General features: G+C 40.1%; 1 protein-coding gene across 3 annotated transcripts in view; it reads left to right on the top strand.

Moving 5' to 3' along the window:
• The window catches only part of ZZEF1 (zinc finger ZZ-type and EF-hand domain containing 1), a 112,725-nt gene that overhangs the window by 15,601 nt on the left and 72,429 nt on the right, over positions 1-24,695 (top strand). For all 3 annotated transcript variants that reach the window (XM_023653285.2, XM_023653286.2, XM_070227910.1), the window contains exons 2-12: positions 797-941; positions 3,637-3,831; positions 5,457-5,628; positions 6,602-6,801; positions 8,235-8,445; positions 12,148-12,264; positions 13,175-13,353; positions 14,877-14,975; positions 19,312-19,403; positions 19,782-19,930; positions 23,949-24,060. In XM_023653285.2, the coding sequence (XP_023509053.2) occupies positions 797-941; positions 3,637-3,831; positions 5,457-5,628; positions 6,602-6,801; positions 8,235-8,445; positions 12,148-12,264; positions 13,175-13,353; positions 14,877-14,975; positions 19,312-19,403; positions 19,782-19,930; positions 23,949-24,060 (1,671 nt within the window). The remainder of the gene's footprint in view (positions 1-796; positions 942-3,636; positions 3,832-5,456; positions 5,629-6,601; positions 6,802-8,234; positions 8,446-12,147; positions 12,265-13,174; positions 13,354-14,876; positions 14,976-19,311; positions 19,404-19,781; positions 19,931-23,948; positions 24,061-24,695) is intronic.

Below are 24,695 nucleotides of genomic sequence, written 5' to 3'. Positions count from 1 at the left end.
AAAGTCTTGTAGGATGTGAGAGGGAATGGGGTCAGGGACACTGGAGGAGGTAACATAGTGGGTTAGAAAGGAGAAGGGGAGTGCTTTGCACTGCTAATGTGCTTTCACTCGGTTGGGCCCTGTTCAAATGTTACGTCATCCAGGCAGCAGCCTGTGAGTTTGGTAATATTTGCTTCATCTTTCAGATCTAGAAGCTGAGGCTTATGGAGATAAAGAAATGTGTGTAAAGTCTCATAGCCAGTAAGTGACAGAGCAGGATTTAAACCAAATCCCATGCTGTACCCAGTTCCCCAGATGCCCACCCTGGGCAGGGAACAAGTTAGATTATGTTTAAAGGTTACTGAAAACAGGACTGAGGAGCAGACAAATCAAGTTAGCTGTTGTGTCCAAAGAATGTTTAAAAGGAAAAACCCAGCGAAACCTGAGGGGCTACTCTAAGCCAGTTACTTCTCATTGTAGCGTTTTATTTGGCACTTTGTAACCAGTTGAAAAATTTTGCAGTGGTTGCTTTCTTCTGAAGTTGTTTTGGGGAAGGGGAATTACGGAGGGGAGTTAAGTCTCTTGAAGGAGAGATGAGATGAAAAAATTGTGTATACATATGGTAGTACTTATATGCATGCGTTCTGCAAAGCACACTGGGTTACCATATTGAATTTATTTATTCTTTGAATGATATATATGGGCTCTTCCCGCACACACCCACACAAATCCACTGGTCTTGAGAACTGTAAGAAAAAAGAAAAAATTATTCAAGATTTAGAACAGACCTGATTTTCTTGCATCTCCTGTGTTGTAGGCCTTTGCCCAGTTTGATGCCGAGGGTGATGGTACAGTTGATGCTGAGAACATGTTGGAGGCCCTCAAGAATTCCAGTGGCGCTAACCTCCAGGGGGAGCTGAGCCACATCATCAGACAACTGCAGGCCTGCTCTCTTGTTCCAGGTGAGGCTCTCCTCTGAGTGCTGAAGGCTACATGTCTTCTTCACTCTGTGAGCTGTGAGCTCCCTAAGGGTGGGGCCCTTCTCTTTTATTTCTGCTGTGTCCTCACATTTAGCATATTTTTTGGCACATTGTAGGCAACCAGTGTTTGTTTTTTTTTAGAGAAGTTATCACTCTGAAATTTAAGTAAGGATAAAAATAGATTAAAATTAAGCAATACTTCTTTATTGTACTGACGAAGATACTTTGTCTGTGTTTTTGTATGGTTTCTTTTGGGGGCTCAGAAGATAGAATCAAATAAAATTACCCCCCCTTTTTTTTCCCCAGTGAGAAAACAATTGAGTTTGAAAGGAAAAACACTTTGCATATCATCCTTTCAGTCTCACTTTATCTTATCTAAGAACTTTTCCTGCTCTGTGCATTTGGTGTCCTACAGCCCAGCCTAGAGCCTAGCTAGGGCAGCAGTGGAAGCAAAACAGATTTGATGGATACGTAAATGTACGTCTCACTGCCCTTGACCTCTCTGGCTTACTGCTGAGGGTGTATTGAGCTAGACAAGGGTGGTTTCTGTATATTAATGAAAAATGCATATTTCCAGTCTTCCTCAAATTGTCTTCAATTATGTAATTTTTTATAGAACATTATAGGTAGTCTCTACATGTTAACCATTTTCCTACTCATGGCAGTTAAAATTATGGTTTGAATTATGTTTAGCTAACTTATATCTTGACATTTATGTATTACTCCCACTTTTGCATTACCAGCATGTGGCTAGCATCAGGAGCTTTATTGCTTTATTTAACACCTCAAAGAGATGTTTTGGGAGCCTTATTTAGATGTTTTGGGAGGAGAGGAAAGGAGTGGAGACCAGGGAATGTACCAACAGAATACTTAGTGCTCTGTTGCCCTGGGTAACTGTGGGGAGAGGCAGAGATGAGGTTAGAAGCATCCGGGGTCCAGATCCCAAGGCACTTGCAGAGCAGGGTTGTGACTTAGGACTTTCTACTCAAAATTTTCTATCAACAGCCAACCTAAAAGAATTGTTTTATCACAGTCTTAGGATGAACCTTGGTAAACTGAGTGGGATTTTAGTTTCCTAGTCCCTTTTTCTAACCTAGACTGAAACTTGTTCCTTTTGTATCTCATTGTATGGGTGCTTAGTGTTTCAAGAGAAACAGCCCCTTTACTAAATTCATTGCTTCTTTCAGCATGTGGAAAACATTTTCCCATTCCAAGAATCAGTCTGGTTTTTCACATGTTTTGTGAGCAAATCAGTGCAGCATCAGCAGTGTCATAACGTGAGGTTTGGGTATGACAGCGGGAGTCTGCTAAGAGAAGAGAAACTAAACGGAGGGCAAGGGGTGGCAGAGACTTTTGAGTCTTGGGAAATCAAACTGGTGTCTCCAGGGTTTGTGTAGGGGCATAGTTAAAATGGGCTGCTTTAGTGCAAAATTTCTCCTCAGCCTCATGTTTTTTCTTAAAAATTAATGCAAAGTTTCATTCTGCTCTAATGTAATCTCTTTGGTTTACATTTACAAACAATTTCTCCTGTGGACTTCTGGAGTCTTGCTCTAGGTGCTGCTTTCATGGGTGTGTTCCGTTTGTGAAAGTTGGTCAAGTGATACAATTATAATATATGTACTTTTTGTTATGTATGTTATGACTCATTAGAAAGTAAAAACAAACAAAAAAAATTCCCCCCAAATCTACAAGTGTATCTGAGCCCCAGGAAAAGCTGCTATGTTTAGCCTCTTCACTTAACCCTGGGAGTCCTCTGGGCTATGGGCACCTCAGTTCAAGGCATATTATTGTAGGTTATGAGGAGCTGTGAAAGGACTTTAAACAGGGGTGGACGTGGTCTGTTTTGTGTTTTTGTAGGATTACTCAGGTTAATACCAGACAAAGGTAGCCAGGGGAGCCACTTAGGAAGTCTGTGTAGGTGTATGAACAGGAGATGTTGAGGCCAGGGCCTGGGCGGTGGCCAGAGGGGTGGACAGATGGGGCAGACTCCAGAGGAGTCACACTGGAGAGAAAAAGCTGGCATGGTGGAAGGAGCGCTTGGAGGCCGTGCAAGGGGCTGTTTCCGGTCTACGCCTGTTTTGTTACCTTGGTGTGTTGCCTGAGCCTCATTTTCCTCAGTTATGAAACAAGATAGCAGCACCTTTGGTGCTTGTCCTGCACCACCCCCCACTTATAGTGAGGCCCGAATGAGATGACGCATCTGGAAGTATCTCATAAACTGCAGCATGCCATCGGAAACTGTGGTCAGGGTAGTGGTTGTATCATCATTAGCATTGTCTTACATAGTTTAGTATAAAAGCAGTTATGTTTTCACTCTCTAATGCAATAAACTTTATTCCTAGCTCATATTCTTTATGCAAAACTTCTTTAAAAACTTCTAGTTAGTATTTAAGTGCTTATAAATTTTTAAAGCTTGGAGTGAAACAGATAATCGTTATTCTAAGTCTTCCAAAATTCTGTTAAACTAAAATGAAATTAATTTTTAAATTGAGATTACCTCTGCTTTTGTATCTTAAAAACTTGTTTAGATTTTTAAATGAGTAAAGCTGAAAATATCAATGAAGATTACTAATGGCTGCTTTTAATTCAGCCAACTTAGATAGGCCACCAGGCAGGGGATGTGGAAACTATTGTGGTGGGTTCCTGAAAACATCAAAAATGGATTTTGTCTGCGTAGGTTTCATAGACATATTTTCAGAGTCCAAGGAGGGCCTGGGTGTTCACTCATCAATGATTCTGCGCTTCCTGCATCGCAATCGGCTCCCTAGCGCAGTCGTCCCCTACCCCATGTTGGACCACTGCAATAACGTGTGCACCATGAGGGCTTCTGTTCTGAAGGAGTCTCTGGATCAACTGGTACTAAAAGAAAAGGGTATGTATATGTGTGTGTGTGTTGGTGGGGGTTCCTGAAAATGCTCTATCATTATTTCTTCCAAACATAGTATTTACTAATAGGATAGGCCAACCCTTCTACCTGCCTTTACTTCTGAAAATATAATAGTGAACAGTTTGTAACCTAAGAATGTGATCTGGGAGGCTGGCGTGGTGGCAAAGTGGTAAGTTCATGCACTCTGCTTCGGTGGCCCCAGGTTCGCGGATTCGGATCTGGGGCATGGACCTATACATCACTCGTCAAGCCATGCAGTGGCAGTGTCCCACACAACTGGTTTCTCATCATTCAGATCTTTGCTCAGATATGGCTTCAGGGAGGCCTTTCCTTATTACTCTTTCTAATTAACCCCACCACTCCCTACCTTCTGGTCTCTATCACCTTTGCAGGTTTAATGGTCTAAATGGCACTTACCATTATCTGAAGTTATAGTGTTATTATTTACTTGCATTTGTCTGTCTCATTCGACTCATTCTCCTTAGCCCCTAGAACTGTGCCTGCCATGTTAGGTCTTCTATGAGTAGTTGTTGAATGAATGAGGAGGGCCACTACAGACTCACTTAGTGACGGCAAGAGAAGTTGATAAAATGAATAGACAGTTCCGTGGACCATCACAGAGTCCAGAAATAGACCCAAGTACATGTGGGAATGTAGTACCAGATGTAGTCAGCCTACAAATCATGATGGAAAGGTGAATTAGTCAACAAATGGGATTAGGGCCACTAGTTAGCCATTTGAAGAAAAAATAAAACTAGGTTCTTAACCCATTCCATTCACTAAAATAAATTTCAGATGGATCAAAAACTTAAACTGAAAAGAAAACTGTAAGAGTACTAGAAGAAAAGAGTTCCACTTTGTAAAAATCCTGACATAGGAAAACCTGTCTAAGCAAGACATGAAACTCAGAAACTACAAAATAAAAGATTAATAAATTAGACTGTATGCACATTTAAGGTTCTGTACTGCAAAAAATATCATAAGCACAGCCAAAAGACAAATGACGTTCTAGGGAGCAGAAATACATTTTGTAACGTATTATGACAGATTGCATTTTTAACTGACTCTGACCTTGGGCAGTTACTTAACTCTCTGCACCATAGTTTCCTTATCTCTAAAGTGAATTAATGCATAGAAGATTGCCTGGCTCACAGTAAAAACTCAGTAAATAGTACCTATTACATGTGTTTATATATACATTATATAATCTACATAAAATATATAAATTGATAAGCCTTGTGACCCAGTCGAAAATAGATGAGGGTTGGATCAGGTCATACTCAAAAACACAAGTGACTTACAAACAGGTACTTAAAAAGTCTCACTCATAATTAAAGAAATGTAAATGCAGACCATAAGACACCATTTTCTTCTCTTGGCATCATTTTGCAAATACATAAGTCATTTAATTATTATACTGTAATGAGCTCATGGAGCAATCCTTGGCCAATTTCTGTTTTATTTGGGTTCTTTGGAAGGAGATTTTAAGGAACATTTATTTTTCTAGGGTCAAAGTGCCAAGCATATTTCTGTTAGATACTTTAAATGACTCCTTTTTCTTTTCCTTTGTGGAAGAGATGTTGTATGATTAAAACTGATTTTCCCCACAGAAAGCCCTGGAGATCTAACTAGAAGCCCAGAGATGGATAAACTCAAGTCAGTAGCAAAGTGCTACGCTTATATAGAAACGTCCTCCAACTCTGCAGACATTGACAAGATGACAAATGGAGAAACGTCTTCCTACTGGCAGTCAGATGGCAGTGCCCGCTCACACTGGATTCGGTGGGTGGTATAATGCCAAGTCTTGAGTGAAAGTCCAAGAAAATTACCTGCTTTCTTTCTCTTATCCCATCAATGTGTTAAAAATAAAGTTATTTTTTAAGATTTCAGAATATTTTCTACTTAACTGCCTAGTATTTTTCTTGTTGTAAGTGACTATCTGTGAAGGTGCTTTAAGAATCAAGTAAAAAGAATCATAAAATCATGTAACCTGGTTCATATATTCATAAACATGAGTGATTTCTTTACCTGGTATTTTAAGGGAGAAAATAGCATTTGACTAGTCTTTTTAATACTGACTTCAGATCTTTTTCAGTAGTTTCTCAGGAAAATTAGTATCACAAGGGGCAAGTACTTTTCTGATGGCAGATTTGATTTTACTTTTTAAGATCCTTTCTATACATTTAAAAATCTATATGCAACTAAGTTGGCCAGTTTAGAAGAGGAGGAGGGCATGGGATGGTCAGGGAATATGGGGTGGAATTGATGATAGTAAACTGTAATATTTCCACAAGTTCTGAAGCTGCTATCTAAATTTTCACCTGTCCCTTCAGAGAATGGGCTAATTTCAGTTGGTGGAAACAGACCTAATTGTCCTGTTTTCTCACAGAGGATATATGTGACCTTTAACCGTCTAATTTATAGATGAGAAAATGTACTCAGTTCTTTGGATGCAGGTTAGAATTTGCTTCTTGCCAGGTAAAAGGATTTTGTTGGAATGTTCATATTGTACTTTCCTTCCTATGCTAATAGCTTAAAAGGAAATATAAGATTAATCTTGAACTGAGAGGAATTTTAGAGGCTTGGCAAGATCATAAGGACTTTGAAACTGATAGCCAGTATCTCAAGTTAGTTGCTTTTAAGAAAATCAGTCTTTGGGTGTATCAAATACCAGACCTTGGAGATGGGGCTTGTGGACCCTGCCAGTTCTCGACTTATATAAACATTTGTAGTTTCTGCTCTCCATGTTTTCCAGTTTAAAAATGAAGCCAGATGTTGTGCTTAGGCACCTGTCCATTGCGGTGGCTGCCGCTGACCAGAGCTACATGCCGCAGCAGGTGACAGTAGCTGTGGGGAGGACTGCCGGCGATCTTCAGGAAATTCGTGATGTGCACATTCCCAGCAATGTCACCGGCTACGTGACACTGCTGGAAAATGCCAACGTCAGTCAGCTCTGTGAGTCAACCAAGATGCTCCTTGCCCTTCTAGCTAAGGGGATGGGGAGGGGAAGAAGGAAGTAATATATGTTAGCAGGAAGACCTCTGAAGTGGAGAAGCTGTTGGTTTTTCTTTGGCGATTTGATTTGCTCCTCATGGTACACGTGAAAGTGGTCATTATTTCATCTGTTCAGTGTTTTTAAAAGTTAGAGAAAAGCAGTAAGGGCTTTTTTAATTAAAAATATTTTATTCTTTTCTTATTGGAAAATTAGAAGAATATAGATAAACAAAAATTACTCAAAGTCCTACTACCCAGGGATTGTCACTTTGAACATGTTGATGTGGATCCTTCCAGATCTTTTCTGGTGTTTACATATTTATACGTGTGTGTGTGTGTGTATGTTTACTCATACACACATATATATACACACACATTTTTTAAAATAAATAATAGGATTGTGTATATATATTTACATATTTCTATACATATCTTTTTACAGAAATGGTGATATTCTGTATGTGCTCTTTTATAATTTTTTAACATGTTGTCCTATCGTATATTCATGCTCACTTTTATTCAGTGTTGTAAGAATATGCCTTAATTTTAACCAGCCCATTATTCTTGGGCATTTAGGTTGTTTCCATTTTTATACTATTATAACCTTGCTTCACACATAGCATTTTGGAAATAATCACAATTCTGTGATTTCTTTCCAGGCTTATTTCATTCAGGGAGCCGGAATGCTTCATGTTTTGTCTCATTTCTTCTAATGCTTTCCTGGGCCAAAAGAAGTGTTCTTACTTTGCTCAAAGGAACTGAGGCCTAGGGAGGTAGAGTCTTTGTGTCTCACCCCTAGGCAAAGAAGTAGTTAAGCTTGTGGAGTAGAAGCTTCCTGTCTTATACTGTGGTGATCTTTTCTCTAAGTTGTGTCCTTTTTAACTTCTCACCTCCTCCTCTCCAACCCAAATATGAAATTGTGACAGCTCTTAAAAGTGAGTCATGCCAGTGTCATCTATTTGGACTTAATTATTAAAAAGAAAATCTTACAACTCCTATGAGCCAGCTACTATTTTATAACTAAATCCAAATTTCAGAACTCTAGGAAAAATTCTAGAAATTTTCTGACCATATATTTAATTAGGGTTTAAAAAATACTTTCTGTGTAAGTTTTTAAGACTTTAAATTCCTAAGAAACTTTGTAATGTCAAGATTTAAGTCACCCTTAATTTTACACATTATTCTTATGACTTCTTAGATTGGTCAATGCTTTTTTTGACAAGTTTATTATATACTAGCTCCATTGTACACCTTATTTATTTCTAGCACCAAAGTATATCTTCAGAATTTTCTCTTCCAAATGTGAATTACTATTTTGCTTTTAGTTGGGAGCCTAGCACTTGCTGAACTGAAGAAGTTAATCCAATACTGAATTTGTTGTTTGTGCTTGACAGATGTCCAGATTAACATAAAGCGTTGTCTTAGCGATGGATGTGACACTAGGATTCATGGTCTGAGGGCTGTTGGCTTTCAGAGAGTCAAGAAGCCTGGGGTCTCAGTCTCAGATGCTTCTGCAATATGGTATTGGTCTCTGCTCACATCTCTGGTGACGGCTTCCATGGAGACAAATCCCGCCTTCGTGCAGACAGTGCTCCACAATACTCAGTAAGTCACTCTCTCTGCTTTCCAGTCCTATCAGGGTGCACTCATTCTTCTCTAACCCTTTAGAGTGTGTCACTGAGCAGTCTTTGATCATCAGATTCTGTCAACAGCTCAGTTGCGGGTGCCCTGTTGTTTCCTGTTTGTGCTATCGGCTCCAGTCTTATGACGGGGTCACACATGCCATTCCTGTTCCTTATCCATTGGGGAAAAATACTCACATTTATCCAGCACTTTATGTTAGATAAAGCACTTCAGATGCTATATATTATTTACCTACTTATATTGTGAAATGTGCATGTAGAAATTATCCCTATTTTATAGACGAGAAAATTATGACCATCCCTGAGTTGAATGACCAGGGAGTGATGGATCAGTTTGAACCCAGGTCTTTGGACCCCAGATTGAGGACTTTTTTCACTAATAAATGAAATATTTTTGAGGATACTAAAATAATTTATTTTTAAATGTACACCTTTGAAAATTTTCTTTTAAAAAACTGTTAGGTCAAAAAGGCTCAGTAGTAACATACAAGGTAAAAACAACCAGCTTCAGTAGCTATGAAGTATTAGTATTATATGAAGTATTAGCATTAGTCTTATATGTATTCTATTAGTATTATATGTAATTATATTACTTACATATCCCAGTTATATAATACACTGATATGTATTCTATTAGTATTATATGTAATTATATTACTTACATATCCCAGTTATATAATACACTGATAACATTGTAGGCTATCAAAATATCAGACAAAAAAAAGATTGCTAATATTTGATTCTCTAAATGTCTTTTGAGATTTTTTATTGCTCTTAAACAAAACTTTTCAGCAAATATTGCTGCTGGCAGTGCTGGGTCTGAAGGGTAATATTTGACCATACTCCTTTCTTCCTTCCTGTTTTAAAATGTTTTTAAAAAACATTTCCAACCTAGAAGAACATTGCAAATATAATACAAAGAACTTTTATTTCTTCCTGAGTCATTTGAAAGTAATTTGCCAGCCTGTTGCCTCAGTGTCCCTGAATGACTTTAGTGTGTGTTTCCTAAACAGGAACATTCCGCTACAACCATCAAAATCAGGAAGTTAACATCACTATACATTCCTGCCATCTAATCCTCAGATCCCATTCAAGTTTTCAAGCTGTCCCAGTAATGTGCTTTATAGTAAAAGGATCCAGTCCAGAAACATACTTTGCATTTCAATATCATGTCTCTTTAGTTTCCTTCAATATGGAAAAATTGCTCAGTCTCCCTTGACTTTTATGACTTTTACACTTGAAAATGATAGGTCAGTTATTTTGAAGCATGTTCTTTAGTTTTGGTTTATCTCATGTTTCATCGTGATTAAATTTAGATGTTGTATCTTTAGCAGGAATATCATAGAAGTGATGATATGTTCTCATTGTGTCCCATCATGTGGCACACAACTTCAGATTGCCCTGTTACTAATGCTGGGTGGTGTTAACTTTGACCCCTTGATGAAAGTAGTGTCTGCCAGACTTCTCCACTTGTAAGAGAGTTCTTTTTCCCTTTGTGATTAATAAGTATTTTGTAAGGAAGTACTTGAGACTATGTGAATATCCCATTCCTCATCAAACTTTATATTAGTATGGACTCATGGATTCCTATTTTATTTACTGGGTTATAATCCATCACAGTGTTGATGTTCGGATTGTCCCAGATTTGACCAATGGGAATCCCTTGAGTCTGGTTCATGTGTCCTTTTAACATGTCCTCATCATTCTTGGAACACTTCCTTCCTTTCTAGAACAACAAGATATTCCAGGCTTGCCTTAAATGCTCCTTACCTTAATCCTGGAGTCAGCCATTTTTCTAAGGTGTCTTGGTCCCTTTTAGTAGAAAATGGTATTTAGAAACTAAACTCAGTGCTTTGGGAGTGTTGCTTCTCTCAGACACTCGCAGTGGACACAGCTAGGAAATAGATGTTTGTATATAAATAATACACACGTGTATATGTACACACGTTTACACCTTTTTTTATTTCTATTTCTGTAATACTGAAAACTCTGAGTTTACACCAATGCTTCCAATTCTAATCCAGCACTACAGTGTTCATTTTAGTTTTCTCGCTTTCTGTATTTGTAACTCCTTTCTCTGACAGTGAGAAACCGACCTCCCATCATCCCTAATATGTTTACTTATTTAATCAACCCCCTCTGTGTAACCAGTCTCCCATCTCCCCTGCCCTGGTCTGGACATGCTCCTCACCCCACTCCCACCCCAGTACCTTTTGCAGGGCTGCTGCTGTGGCTGCCTGTGTACAGACGCCCTTTTTGTGATCCTTAAGTTCCTTTGCCTGGTGCCAGGCCCCCCTCCTCACCCTACTTGGTGCTAACATTCCATGCCAGGCTGTCCCTTCATGCAGATGGCTTTCTCACCCTGCTTCGTGCCCTACTCCAGTACCCGACTCTGGGCCACCCGCCCAAGCACACTTTGGTGCCTCCCTTGCACAGCCCCACTGTGTGGACTGAATTTTTAGGAAGGGGAAGAGGAAAAGCTTTCAACCTTACTTTTGTGAAGATATGCCACGTTGTTTGAAGAATGGATATATTTAAAGTTTATATCCCTAAACAGTTGTAATAGTTAATCTGCAGTGATATTTTCACTCCTCCCTTTTAAATACCAGTGATATAAAACTAGTCTAAAATTTAAAAAATATTGGAAAGAAGATCAATGAGGAAAAATAAGTAAGAAAAAAATAGTTTGGAACAAAGGTATTTACTTGTATCAGTGGAAATAAATTCAATAAATTATTGCATGCCGCTCATGTGCATTAGACCTCATTGTGGCTGCCATACTGATACAGATTGTTGTATAGAGGGGAAAAGAGATCAGAGGAGAGTGGAAGCTGATACAATGTTAGCCTTGCTGTATTGTCTCTATTTTGAAATGTAGAAATAAGAGTGTTTCAGGAATTGTCATTATTGTTATAAAGTGGCTATCAAACATAGAATTTTGAGTTATTTTTTTGATACACTTATGCATACCTTCAAGTTGTTCATGGTATACTCACCTAACATAGTTGCTGGTGCAGAGTAGGACTCAGTAATTATTTGTTGCATAAATTTGTTAGATGACTGCTAGGCCAGAGGAGGTAAAGCCGTTGGGAGAATCCGAAAGATAAACTTAAGAGGAGACAAGGAAAGAGCAACGTTAAAGCAGAAACGAAGGTAGAAGGCCAAGAAACAGGCAGGAATAGAGAAGGTGATGGGTGCCAGTGTGTTTTGAAGAAAATAAAATGCGTGACGTGTCTTTAGATACCATAGCTCTTAAGATTGCATGTGTGAGATGAATTTTTAACTGTGCTGTAAACTGCTCTGCCTCTGGGGTCAAGTTTTCTAAGAACTCCGGAGTTCTTCTGTAGAGTATGTATGTATTTTGCTCACACTACTTCAAATGAATACTTGATTCCGGAGAGTTGAATAAGCTTTTACAGAGGGAAATGGAACTGTCAAAAGAAAGAGAAAAGAAAGAAAGAGACCCCATTAAACTACTTAGCACCATTACTCCTGGGGGAGAAAAAGTCTGGTTTATATTATTTACCAGGTTCTCTGTAGGAACACTCTTTGTTTATAAGGGATTAATCAAAACACGCTTCTAACAATTTACTTTATGTCTAATGTTAGATTATCAAATTTGTTTTTGCCTTTGTTGTTCTAATTTTACCGTTTCCACTTCTAGGAAGGCTCTGCAGCACATGCCTCCATTGTCCCTTTCACCGGGATCTACGGATTTCTCCACTTTCCTGTCTCCCAACGTTCTGGAAGAGGTGGACAGCTTCCTCATAAGGATAACTAGGTAAAATCAGGGTTGATAAGGTGGGGTTTGTGGGGGATGGAGGGCATATGTGTTTGCTAAGTCTTTTTCTGTTTTTTAATTTTTAATCTTTTAAAGATCAGCACTAAAAATGATTCATTTTTAGAGAGTGAAGAGAAAATGAAATAATAGTTCACCCATCTAAACTGTGTTATCTAGCAATATCACCTGACCTCAGGAACTGGGGCGAGTGGGGAGTAATCCTCCGTCTCGGCTGGAACAGATATCTTAAAGTCCCAAATGCAGACCCTCTCACATCACTCTGTCCTCAGCCGTGGCCCTGCTCAGCATCTGCTGACCACTACGTCTAACAGGCCTGATTGTCCGTTGACCTGGGAAGGGCTCTTTGAAAGCTTGGTAGAAGGGCTGCTTAATGTAGGGACCCTCAGCTCTGTCTCAGCAAGCCCTGAGGACCTACTGCATTAGAGTACAAACCAGGCCCTGAGCCGTCTAGACAGTTTTAAAAGTTTCAGTGTAATGTGTTAAAAAAGCCAGAGAAGTGTGATGTGGAGTAGATTTCAAATACGTTTTTGGTGATTGAAAGAGTAAACCCTTACCTCTGGCCAAGCCAAATCATTACACTAGGCTTCTTAATAGCAGAGGCTTATTGCAGCAGCTTATTTATTGTCTGTTTATAAAGTTTGACTTGTTAACGTTGATATTATTAGTATTATTTAATCATAGATTAAGGTTACGAAAGTGAGGATTTTATTTCCTGGTCCTCTGGGTTGATTTAGTTTTTCAAAGGACTTTGAAAAAGTACCTCTGGTAAACATAGAGAAAGCCCCTGGCAGGTAGATCTTACTTACGGTGATTAGGTACATGGGGTTTGAACTACCTAGATTTTCTCATGTTTTTAAGAAGTGAAAATTTTTTTGCTCTTTGTTTACAGCTGCTGTTCTACTCCAGAGGTGGAGCTGACTCTTCTGGCTTTTGCACTAGCTAGAGGAAGTGTTGCGAAAGTGCTGAGCTCTCTGTGTACTGTCACTGACCACCTGGACACACACTATGATGCCTCATCCCTCATCTCATCCATGGCATCAGTCAGGCAGAACCTCCTCCTTAAATATGGTAAATGACATAAGCACAATGGACAAGTCATGAGACCATCATTAACATGTGACATTTTGGAATTTTGTTATCTTTTCGCGTAGTTTTTGGACTGTGTCGTTGTGATCATACCATGATTTCTGGATGAACATATCCTCTTTGACTGGGATTGGTAGGGAGAAGGGGGATACTGGTTCATTTATGGCAGCATCAGCAGAAGAGGACCTGAATGTCCACCAGGCTGTACTCCCAGGATTTACTGACCTAATCAGTTAGGCTTGGTGGCCATTTGATCACAGCCATCTTTGGTGAAGTACAGTAGTGTCACATTCATTGTGTAGGCCAGGAGGGTTGGAAAGTTGGAGTACCTTCATCTGGAGGAGGGAGGAAACTAGCCCAGACATGGTGCAAAGGATCCTTATCTTAGAGCACATCCCTCTGAATCCCCATGATAGTTGGTTGGAAGGACATATGTGGACATACATACATGCCTGATGCTGCTTTCCCCTCCTGGGCCCAGCAGTAATCCATCTTAGCACTTTTCTGCTGACCCAGAATGGGGCCTCCTAATCCTTCTCAACATGGAGTAGCCCATATAGCTACTCCGAGATGACAGCAGTTGGCATGAGGAACAGCTGATGTGCCATCCCAGCCTCAAGTGCTAAAGTTTCTGTCCACAAAATACAGTATCAGATCCCATCCTCTTCAGTAGTAGAGGCATTATTGTGATATTTCTGCCATGATATTTGTACCTTTACCTTAATATGACTTAATAATTTATGTTTAATTTTTGAACTCAGTAAATCCAGTTTCCCCCCTAAATTTGGAAATGTCATTTTTTGGAGGGGTAGGGGGGTTGTAGCAGGCATGACTGGATGGGAGGGATATGTAGTGTCTGGAAAATATTCTCCTGAAAAGCTTTCAGTTCTTAGCAGTTATTTTGGCAGGGAGCACGGGATGGCTGGGGAGGAATGTGTCGGGGGATGTTCCTTATTGGTAATGCTCGAGTTCTGGGTTGGGTTGTAGGTTAATAGGTATTCGTTATATTGTTAAAACAAAAGAAAAAAGAAAAGTTTTCAGGTCATTATAGCAAAAGTTGATCTTTATAATTCTTGAAACTTTCAAAATTTCCTGAAGGCATTTTAAAGAAACAAGACCCAAAACTCTAAGACATTATTTATATATTTAAATGCAATTGCAATAAAATTAATTATTGGCTCAAAAACAGTATTTTAGGAATTCCCCCCCTGCAAATATGTTGAATCTAGCTTATTAATCTATATCTTATAATGTGCTTTGTTTTTAAATAGTGGTTATTCTAGAGACCTCTTCTTGGAATCACTGTACTTTACTTTGTTTCAGGAAAGCACAAAAGGATGATGTCAACTTTTGTCTAATATCACTTCTCTGTTTTAGCTTTTAGACAGGTAAATTCTTCATCGGCAGTCTGGGTGGCCACAGGCACTCCATTTCTGCTGATGTGCATGCTAGTTTTTATTTTTTCATAGCACTAACTTAAGGCTCTCTGTCTTTCCTTTGGTCAGGTAAACCTCTCCAGTTGACTCTTCAGGCCTGTGATGTCAAAGGAAAAGAAGAGAAGTCAGGACCTGAAAACCTCCTTGTTGAACCGTGGACGAGGGACGGTGAGTGGTGGATCTGTCTGTTTCTAGTGACTTTTGAAATTTTGAATTTTGAAATTTTCAGCATATACAATCTTCACTTTGGGTTGTCTGTCCTTCAGTTGGCAGTGGTTCCTAAACCGTTTTCATGGTTTCCTTATTATAGTGTTGTAATCTACTAGGTGTCAATCACCTGTAACACCTTAAAAGTACTTGAGAGCCTTCAGGGGTTTTTTTGGTTTTTGTTTTTTGTTTTTTGAGGAAGATTAGCCCTGAGCTAACTACTGCCAGTCCTTCTCTTTTTGCTGAGGAATCCTGGCCCTGAGCTAACATCCGCTGCCAATCCTCCTCTTTTTGCTGAGGACGACTGGCCCTGAGCTAACATCCATGCCCATCTTCCTCTTCTTATATGTGGGACGCCTACTACAGCATGGTGTTCCAGGAGGTGCCATGTCTACATCCGGGATCTGAACCAGCAAACCCTGGGCTGCCGAGAAGCGGAACATGTGAACTTAACTGCTGCACCACTGGGCAGGCCCTGAGAGCCTTCGGTTTTGAAAAGCAAGGACTCCTCCTCTTGGAGTATAGAAAGCTAACCATCTTTAAGTTCAAATTGTCTTTCTGTTGCATCCTAAAGTTTAAGAAACAGTGGATCAGCAGCATTCTACTGCTGAGAAAGAAGGGTGTTGCTATGGCTGATCTGGCATGCGAGGTGCCTGGGAGGAAGCCGCACTCCTTCCCTAATGTCAGCATGATGACTGCTGATGTAATCTCTTCAACGTTGTGGCAGATTCTTTGAAAGATTTTATTTTTCTTTATTCTCCCCAAAGCCCCCCAGTACATAGTTGTATATTTTTAGTTGTGGGTCCTTCTAGTTGTGGCATGTGGGACGCCACCTCACCATGGGCTGATGAGCGGTGCCGTATCCGCGCCCAGGATCTGAACCAGTGAAACCCTGGGCCGCCGAAGTGGAACACGTGAACTCAACCACTCGGCCACAGGGCCGGCCCATGCAGCAGGTTCCTTTCCTCATCCAGGGGGTGTTCGTGAGTCTCTTCCTCATCCATCTTGTTGGCCAGCCAGTCTCCTGCATATGGCCGTTTTCTACTCACTATACTGCTTTGATACTGCTGATTCAGTAGAGGAAGTGGAATGTTCCAGCAGTTATCAAACACTGAAAGGAAGTGGCCTTACTGCTTTGGATTTGGTTCCCCTTGGCCTTCCTCACAGCAGTTCAGTCCTCACACATTCTCAGTGGTCACCTCTCCTCTATCCTGTTTCCTCTATTCATTCTTAGCACCAGTGAAGTAAAGACCTCTGGGAAGATGTGCTTTTCTCAGTTGTATCTCCTCTCCTTGGTAGTCTTAAGGCAATCTTCCTTCAGTCCTCCCTGAGCAGCTCAGCCTCTGCAGAGATGTTTCCTTTGCCACATCCATCTCCTGCCACACTGAAGGCCACTGCCGGCTGCTGATTCGCCTGCCATTCAAAGTGCATGGATGGGGTTAGGAGGAGGCAGTGGCAACTCCTTGTCTCTGCCCCACTGGAAGGGCAAGATTACTCTGCCACGGGCACTCTGCATTTTTCCTTCATTCTCTGAAGAAGTGGAATTTTTATCTCTGGCACATTTAAGGCAGAATCTTCCTGAAACCATATATGAAATTTTTTTTTTTACGCTCTTATCATCCACTGAAAGGCCTCCCTTTTATTTTATCTTATTGTTTTTACTTTTATAGCCATTTCAGATCGTGTATCTATTCTTTTTTTTTAAAGACTTAACTTTTTAGAGCAGTTTTAGGTTTACAACAAAATTGAGAGGAAGGTCCAGAGGTTTACCATATGCCTCCTGCCCCCACACAAGTATAGCCTCCCCCGTTATCCACATCTGTGACTAGAGTGGTCATTTTTTACCAAGAATGAATCTACATTGACACATCATAATGAACAAAGTCCATAGGTTACCTTAAGGTTCACTCTTGATATTGTACATTCTGTGGGTTTAGATAAATGTATAATGACGTAAATCCCTCAGTATAATATACAGAGTATTTTCACTGTCATAAAAATTGAGTGTATAGATTTTTAACGCTGTTCTAAGTTTGAAAGGACCACAGGTTTTTCTGCAGCTATTAGAAGCATCTGCCAGCTCTTGTGCCTGGTCTGATTTGAATACTTTGTTATTCTCCTTATGTCTTATCTGCCCACCTCTCCTCCCTGCCTTCCACTTCCCTTGGATGAATGGATTTTGTAAACTAGTTGTAGTTTGTGGATTTGTTATTTTGTTGGGTTTCTGATAAGCACGAGAATGGGATATGATGACCGTGTATGAGGAGGAGACTCAGTTTCTCCCGCTCACTCCCTTCAGCACTATCGCTATCTGTTTCTTATAACTCAGGTTAGGTTTTAGTCTCTCGTTCTCCACTGCAAAAAATGAGCCTGAGGAGATAGATGAGATGTGGGAGAGTCCCCCCAGGCAGAACTGTTGGATTTCGAGAGTAATTTGTTTCTTCCCCTTTCAGGGGGAAGGGCTCTGGTCGCTGGTACCGTTCAAATTCCCCAGTTACGGGGGAGTTCCAATTCTGGACAGGAGAACCCAAACATTGACACTCCAGGGGGCTACCGTTCCTGTGAGCTGTGGCTACTGGTCTGGTATTTTAAAGGAATCCTGGATGTTGCCAATAGAACTGATGGGATAGATTTATTAAATTCTTTAAATCTGTGATTGATATTTTTTCCTGTCATTTTAAGAGAATAAATTTTTCAGGGGAGGGCAGGGTGTCAAAACAAATGTAGGCTTAAAATAGCACTTTTAGACACGTGAGCTGGTTTCTCATCAAGAAAAGAAAGGACAAAGGTTTTATTTACTTTTTAAACTTTATTTATTTTGGCCTTAAAAAATATCTTAAATGTGTATTTGGTAGCAATGCTATTTCAAAAGAGTCTGTTTCTGTTGACTTAAATTATTGTTTCAGCTGCTTTGAGACTAATTAAAAGTGCTGACTAATAACTTAACTTCTAGTTAGTATTTCAGCCTTTACAATAGATGTAATTAGAGGCATCCAGACCTCTGGGAAAAGGTGACAGTTCAATAATTGGGATAGTTTTTAGTATTACTGTTAGAGAAGTTGTGTGAATTTCTGGCTACATGATTTCTTAAAATTGTCTACAGAATTACTATTTGATAGAACTAGATTGTATAATAGCTTCTCTCTGGGAATTAGTAAAGCTTCTTTTGGATTTAATTTTCTTGGTTTGGTGACAAATTTTGCATATTGTGTTAGGGAGATTCAGCTTCGCAAGTTTTTATTTTATTGAACTTAGTGTATTGAAGTATGAAGCACAAGATTTGTTTTAGTCTTTTTATCTTGATAAGACAGAATGGGTGAGAGCAGATCAGGGTCCCGGGAAGAATGGTTAGTCAGTGGTGACTTGAGCAAATGTGTGAATTATATCATTTACTGAGATTTGAGAGAGAAAGGCAGCCTTGGGTCTAGCAGAAGACCATTTTTTTGATTATTAAAGGATAATTAATGACAAAAAAGATAAATCATGACTCTTATAAAAATATAAAATGAAAACATCACACTTTTTGTTTATCTCATTAATTAAAGTGAGGGAACCAGTAAGATGTTACAAACAGATCAAAGGAGAATTCATAAAATATCCATAGACCAATAGAAATGCTGAAACGAATTTACAAATAGATACAAACTTGGTCAATATAAGGAATAATCAGCTACACTTCTAGAGACAATTTTTATTCCTGTGGACAAAAATCGTTTGCATTGTTATTCTTCTACAACTTACAGAGTTGTAAAATAGCTCAGAGACAATGAAAGATGGAGATTACTCAAAGAGTGTGCTAAACAGAGCACCCAGTAATCTTTTTTTCCCCATTTCAAAGTTTTTCACAATCTTTCCTGACAGAATATTCTAGAAGCTGTCAAATCCCTGTTTCAGCTTCTGAGCGTGCTTGACTTTATCCATCCAAACATCACACCTGGTTTTAGAAGTGGCTCAGGAATATAATTGATTATTCAGTCGTTTGTCTCTTTGAATTAAAGTCACTATCTTTCTAAAACTTTTTATTCCTTTATCATTACCTCAGAGCAGGGCTACCTATATGGCTGAGAAGATTATGCCCCAAAGCAGTTGTATCTGGTCAGTGGTCTATTACCTAGGGGTTTGTCAGTGGGGTTGCATCTGTCCAGAGGGGAGATTTTTATCTGAAAATTTTCACAGAAGAACTGGATAGACTAGTTACCCCCTGCCTCAAAGGATGTGGTTTGTTTTTGTTGATTTTAGTTCTTAGTGTTATAACAAATGAGTCAGTCATCCTAACTTTAGTTTTTCCTTTTTTCAGGTTTTCTTACAGAGACTGGAAAAACCAGAGCAAGTACTATTTTTTCTACAGGAACTGAATCTGCCTTTCAAGTTACAAAGATCAGAATTATGGTAATTCTCAAGCTACCTTCTTTAAGCAATATTACTACCTTTTTTTTTTACTAAGATTACGTTTCAGAGGTCCGCATCATTGATTTCTTATTGAACATTTAATGATTATTTACTCTGTGTCAGGCTTGTAGCAGAAGACAGGGTCACAAAGATGAATAAATTGTTGTGTATGAATGGTGTGAATATGAGTATTGCAAAAGGTAAGGAATTATTTCTTAGAAAGAAGATTTTTTGCTTTTACGAGACAATGTATTTAAAATATCGTTTCATTCCTTTGATTTTGCTTCAAGCTCTTCGACTTTAACCATATTCTGTGGAAATGGAGCAGTCACAGAACTTTTGCCCCTTGGCGTGCTTTATCCAGATCTCTGTTTCCAGGTTCGGCGTGGCGGCATTGGTGCCCAGTGTGGGTTGGTGTTTGCCTATAACTCATCATCTGATAAATTTCACGCAGAAGAACACTTCAAAAGGTTTGAAAAATATGATAAATGGAAGCTGCAGGAGTTCAGGCAATTTGTAAAAAGCAGGTAAGAAGAAGAATTAAAATCTTTGTAATTACTAAGATTGTATACATTCTCTTATTGGTGAAATATGCTTTCTTGTCTTTATAGAAAAGGTGCCACTAACCCATCCTCAGTGGCCATGAGCATTCATTGCTTTCTAACAGCATATTTGAAGACGTGTTTGTTAATTTGTTCGTAGACTCTTACTCAGTCCCTTCTGTGACTAGGCGCACACATCTTCAACATGGATGGGTAATGATACACGACCAAATTATGGGCAACCTGACATCTTCAGTCTTACCTAGCCACTGGGAAATTGACCTGTCCCCCAACATTCCTCCTTCTAGTCATGCTTTGCTTGAAAATACTTATTAAGCACCTACTATGTGCTAGGCCTGATACTGGGCACTGAAGATACCATAATGAGCAAATTGGCACAATCCCTGCTCTGTAGAGCTTACTGTTTAGCTCAGAAGACAGATGATAAAATGTGCAGTGTCACGGCATTATAATGCTAGGTAGGAGAGATAAAGTGCTCTGGGAGCACATGACAGAGCACCTGACCTGATCAGGGAGGGCTTCCTGGAGAAAGTATTGTTTATGGTGAGAACTAAAGGATGAGTTAGAGTTAATTAGCCACTTGAAGACGTGGAAGGAGTGTCCTGAGCAAAGAGAAGAGCAGGTATGAGAACTCAGAGGTGAAGTATGACATATTCAAGGAACTGGCAAGTCCCATGTTGCTGAGGTGTACTGTGAGGTAGACAGGGGTGAGAGAGAAAGCTGGAGAGCTAGGAAAGGGCCAGGTCATTAAAGGTCTTTTTGTCTCTGTTTCAGCATTTAGACTTTATCCTTAAAGCAGTGGAGGGGTGAGCAGGGAATAGGGTAGAGTGCGTTCTTGAGGAGTTTGAAAAAGAACTTTGGGGCTGCCCCAGGCCTAGTGGTTAAGTTCGTATGCTCGCTTTGGTGGCTCAGGGTTTCACCAGTTCAGGTCCTGGATGTGGACATGGCACCGCTCATCAGGCCATGCTGAGGCGGTGTCTCCCATAGCACATTCAGAAGAACCTGCAACTAGAATATACAGCTATATACTGGGGGACTTTGGGGAGAAGAGGAAGGAAAAAAAAAGAAGATTGGCAACAGATGTTAGCTCAGGTGCCAATCTTAAAAAAAAAAGCTGAAAAGAAGAATGAGATCAGATGTAGAAAGACTACTCTGGATCATGCTGTATGTAGCATGGATTGGAGCAGAGCAAGCATGGAGGGAGGATAAAATGGGGTGAGGCTGTCACTGCCACCTAGGAAGCCAGAGGTAGGGCTGACCTTAACAAGAGCAGCAACAGCAGCGATAGAGAGACGTGGACCCATGTAAGAGATAACTAGAAAGTAGAAGAAACAGGACCTGGTGAGTGACTGGATGTAGAGCAGGAGAAAGTTAGGTGTCAATGAGTTCTAGGCTTTTGTCTCGCGCAGGTGGGGACATTGGTAGTGCCTTTCTCTGAGATAGAAAATAGCCTGAGAAAAACAGGTTTGTGGAGATCTTCCACAATGATGAGTTCAGTTTTGGTCTTGTTGAGTTTGAGGTTCTAGGAAGCCTTTGAGATATCCAGTAACTAGTTGGGTGAACAGATTAGGAGCCTGGAAGAGAAGTTTGTGCTAAAGATATAGATATGAGAGATATTTAGCTGATAATTTAAAATGGAGTAGAAGAGATCATTCTGGAAAAATGTGTGGGCTGGGAAGAGAAGAGACCTTAGGTCAACATGCTGAGAGGCACCAGCATTTAAGGGGCAACAGAAGAGAAGACTGAGAAAAACAGCCAGAGAAGCAGCAGGAGAACCAGGAATGTGTCATCATAAAGCCAAGGAAAAATAATGTTTAAAGGAGGAAGGAGTGGGCAGGGTGTTACATGTTACCTGGAACCAATAAGATCAAGTCTAGGAGCAGACCTGTTGCATTTAGCCTCAGAGGTTGTTGGTGACCCTTGGACAGTCTTGCCTCCCTTATTACTAGTAGCACGTTAAAACTCATGGAGCTGAACCCTAGACTTGCTGTTTTTGCTACTGTATCTCACTTGTAATGGGGTACTGGAGTTAACAGAAGCCTGTGACTGTCATCCAGTACTGTAGTGCTGCACTTTAATGTGCGTATGAACCACCGAGAATTGTGTTAAAATATGCATTCTGATTCAGTGGTTCTGGGTGGGGCCTGAGACTTTCATTTCTAACAAACTCTCACGTGACTCTGATTCTCCTCATCCATGAACCACATTTCAAATAGCAAGGATCTAGAATAACTGCCTACCTCTGCTGGACTTCCTTTAGTGGCATCCCTGACAAATGATTTTTCAACTGCTCTAGAATACTCTTAATGATGGGGAACTCACTGCATATTAAGGCACTTCAGTAATTAGAATATGTTCAGTTGAAATCTATGTTTGTGACTTCGTCTCAGTGGTCTTAATTTCAGCCCTCTAAATGAATTAGAACAAATCTCCCTCCCATCACACATATATGCCCTTTTGAAAGATGCTTTTCTTTTTTAATGTTAATTAGAGATTACATTTATTTTTAAGCAGCTATGGCCCACTTTTGGGACATATTAAAATAGGTCCTTTTCCCTAAACCTGCTATCAAACAAGATCCTTTACATCTTATATAGGATGATTTTTTAAACCTAAATGCAAGCCTATTCACTACTCCCTTGTTGATTTTAGCTCCTGGTTTCAGCCTGAACTACTCTGAAATCCAGATTTGGTTGGCTTACATATTATCAGTCCCTCTCCATTTTGGAAATAAAATGTTAATGTGCATACATCTATCTTCCTGCATTTTTTTTTCCTTTCCCTCTGGTCAGACGTTGGTTAGTCAGCATGCTCCGGGGCTAGCTGCTTGCTGTGCATACTTAAGAGGACTAGTATTCAGCTCTCTTTCCTCCACCTTGCCTGCCACGTGGTGTAGTGAACAAGATTGCTTGTCTCTGCTCTCTGACACCCTGCCAGCTCTCTGTATCTCAAAGATTTCCTTGTGGCCTCCTGAAGATTGAATTAAAATTTTCTTAAACACACAATATTGATAAAACTCGTTGACGTGGTTTTGGGCTAAGACAGAGTACACCTGTCCCATTCATTTTAGGATTAAGTATATCATGAAATGTTTATGCTAACAAAGACTTAGGTTAGAAGAAATGTTTTTTCCCTCTTACAGAACCTACTCTGGGTCTTTTATTTTTTTTCTCTTCTTGCCATTATTCCCCATGTTTACTTATCCATACAGAATCCTCATGCGTTGCAAGCTTCTTAGCTGTAACACTAACTAAATCATATAAAGTTTTAGCGATGTTACTGGAAAGGACTGCCCTCTTCTCCTTCTTAGTTATCTACTTCCTGAAAAGGGAGTACCATTCAAGTATCCAGTTTTTAAAAAGAAGTGGCACAGAGTTGTGCTTCTTCAGCCTCGAGGCTGAAATGTGTTCCTGGAGGGACTTCTTAAGGAATAGGGAAGAACACTGAGGCCTGTGAAGGCTGAAGTATTCTCCTTTTGGAGCTCCAGGGTCTGAACCCTCTCAGCTTTTACCCTTCAGTTGTGGCAAGTGGCCCACACCTCAGGCTGGTTGTACATACGTTAGCCTGACCTAGGGGAAGAAAACTAAACCTCCCTCTCCTTTGGATCTTTCCCGAAGCACACACCAGCTGTTCAGTGTGCCTTACTCCTGACTAGCTCATCTGAGATGCCTTGACGTCATGTCTCATTCTTCAGATAAGCCAGTTAGTTATCTAAAGAAGCAGACTTCTCTCCCTTCTCAGCTTGTAGTTTGGACTGGTCATAGTTCCCATTTTACAGATGAGGAGGCAGAGAAATAGGGAAGAAATTACCTCCGACTACCTCATAGGTTCAAAGAGGCACCACATGCCATACCCAGTCCTTGATTGTTAATGAACAGGCCACGTATACAAGTTAAATTCCATGTAGAATGTGCCTTATTCGTTAGACCCTTGAGATGTTTAGAAATAGGAAAATATTTTGTGATTACCCTTGTGTTTACAGGATTGGTTGCTCACCTGATGACCTTGGAGAGGATGATCCTATTGGCTGGTTTGAGCTGGAAGAAGAGTGGGATGAAGCAGAATTCAAGTTGCAACAGTGCAGAGTTGCCAAAGTAAGCGTTAGTGAGTTGTGGCCCTCACATATTTGCCCACTCCCCTCCTTTTATTCTGTAAGTGTTGATTTGGGGTATTCGGTTTCAGCCCTGTGTCAGCACTGGAACCCTGGAGGTGAATCACACGTGATTGTGACCCTCAGGGAGTTCATGATCTAGTGGGAGACCCAGTTGTGTGAGACACTGTGATGTGGGCTGTGAGAAAGGGGCATACAGGAGGCTGTTGCAGCCCAGGGGAGACTGAGCTCACCTGGAATTCACTAGGGAAGGCTTCCCAGGAAAGGTGGTGTGATGCCAAGTGTTGGAAGTTGATTAAGCCATCTTAGCCAGGCTGAGCTGTTTGGGAAGGGATTCACAGGCTGAGACAACAGCAAGTACACAGGCATCAATGCAAGAGAGATGTGTTTCCATAGCTGTGAAAGAAACAGTGATTATCTGGCTTCTTAATCTTTTTTTAACCTCTAGTGTAAATCTTTGTAAGAAGCTTAAATTAGAGAAATAAGAACTATCTTTAGGGCTTATACATAGTAGGTGCTCAGTAAATATTTATGCAGTTGAGTAGTGAATTCTGAAAGGCCCTCAACAAAGGAGCTTTCACTCAAGGAGCAGATAGTTTGCACAGAAGCTGGGCTTTA

This window comes from Equus caballus, chromosome 11 (assembly GCF_041296265.1).
Source record: "Equus caballus isolate H_3958 breed thoroughbred chromosome 11, TB-T2T, whole genome shotgun sequence".
NCBI classification, from domain to species: domain Eukaryota; kingdom Metazoa; phylum Chordata; class Mammalia; order Perissodactyla; family Equidae; genus Equus; species Equus caballus.
The sequence above is the reverse complement of the archived record's forward strand: the minus strand, read 5'-3'. Positions and strand labels throughout refer to the sequence as shown.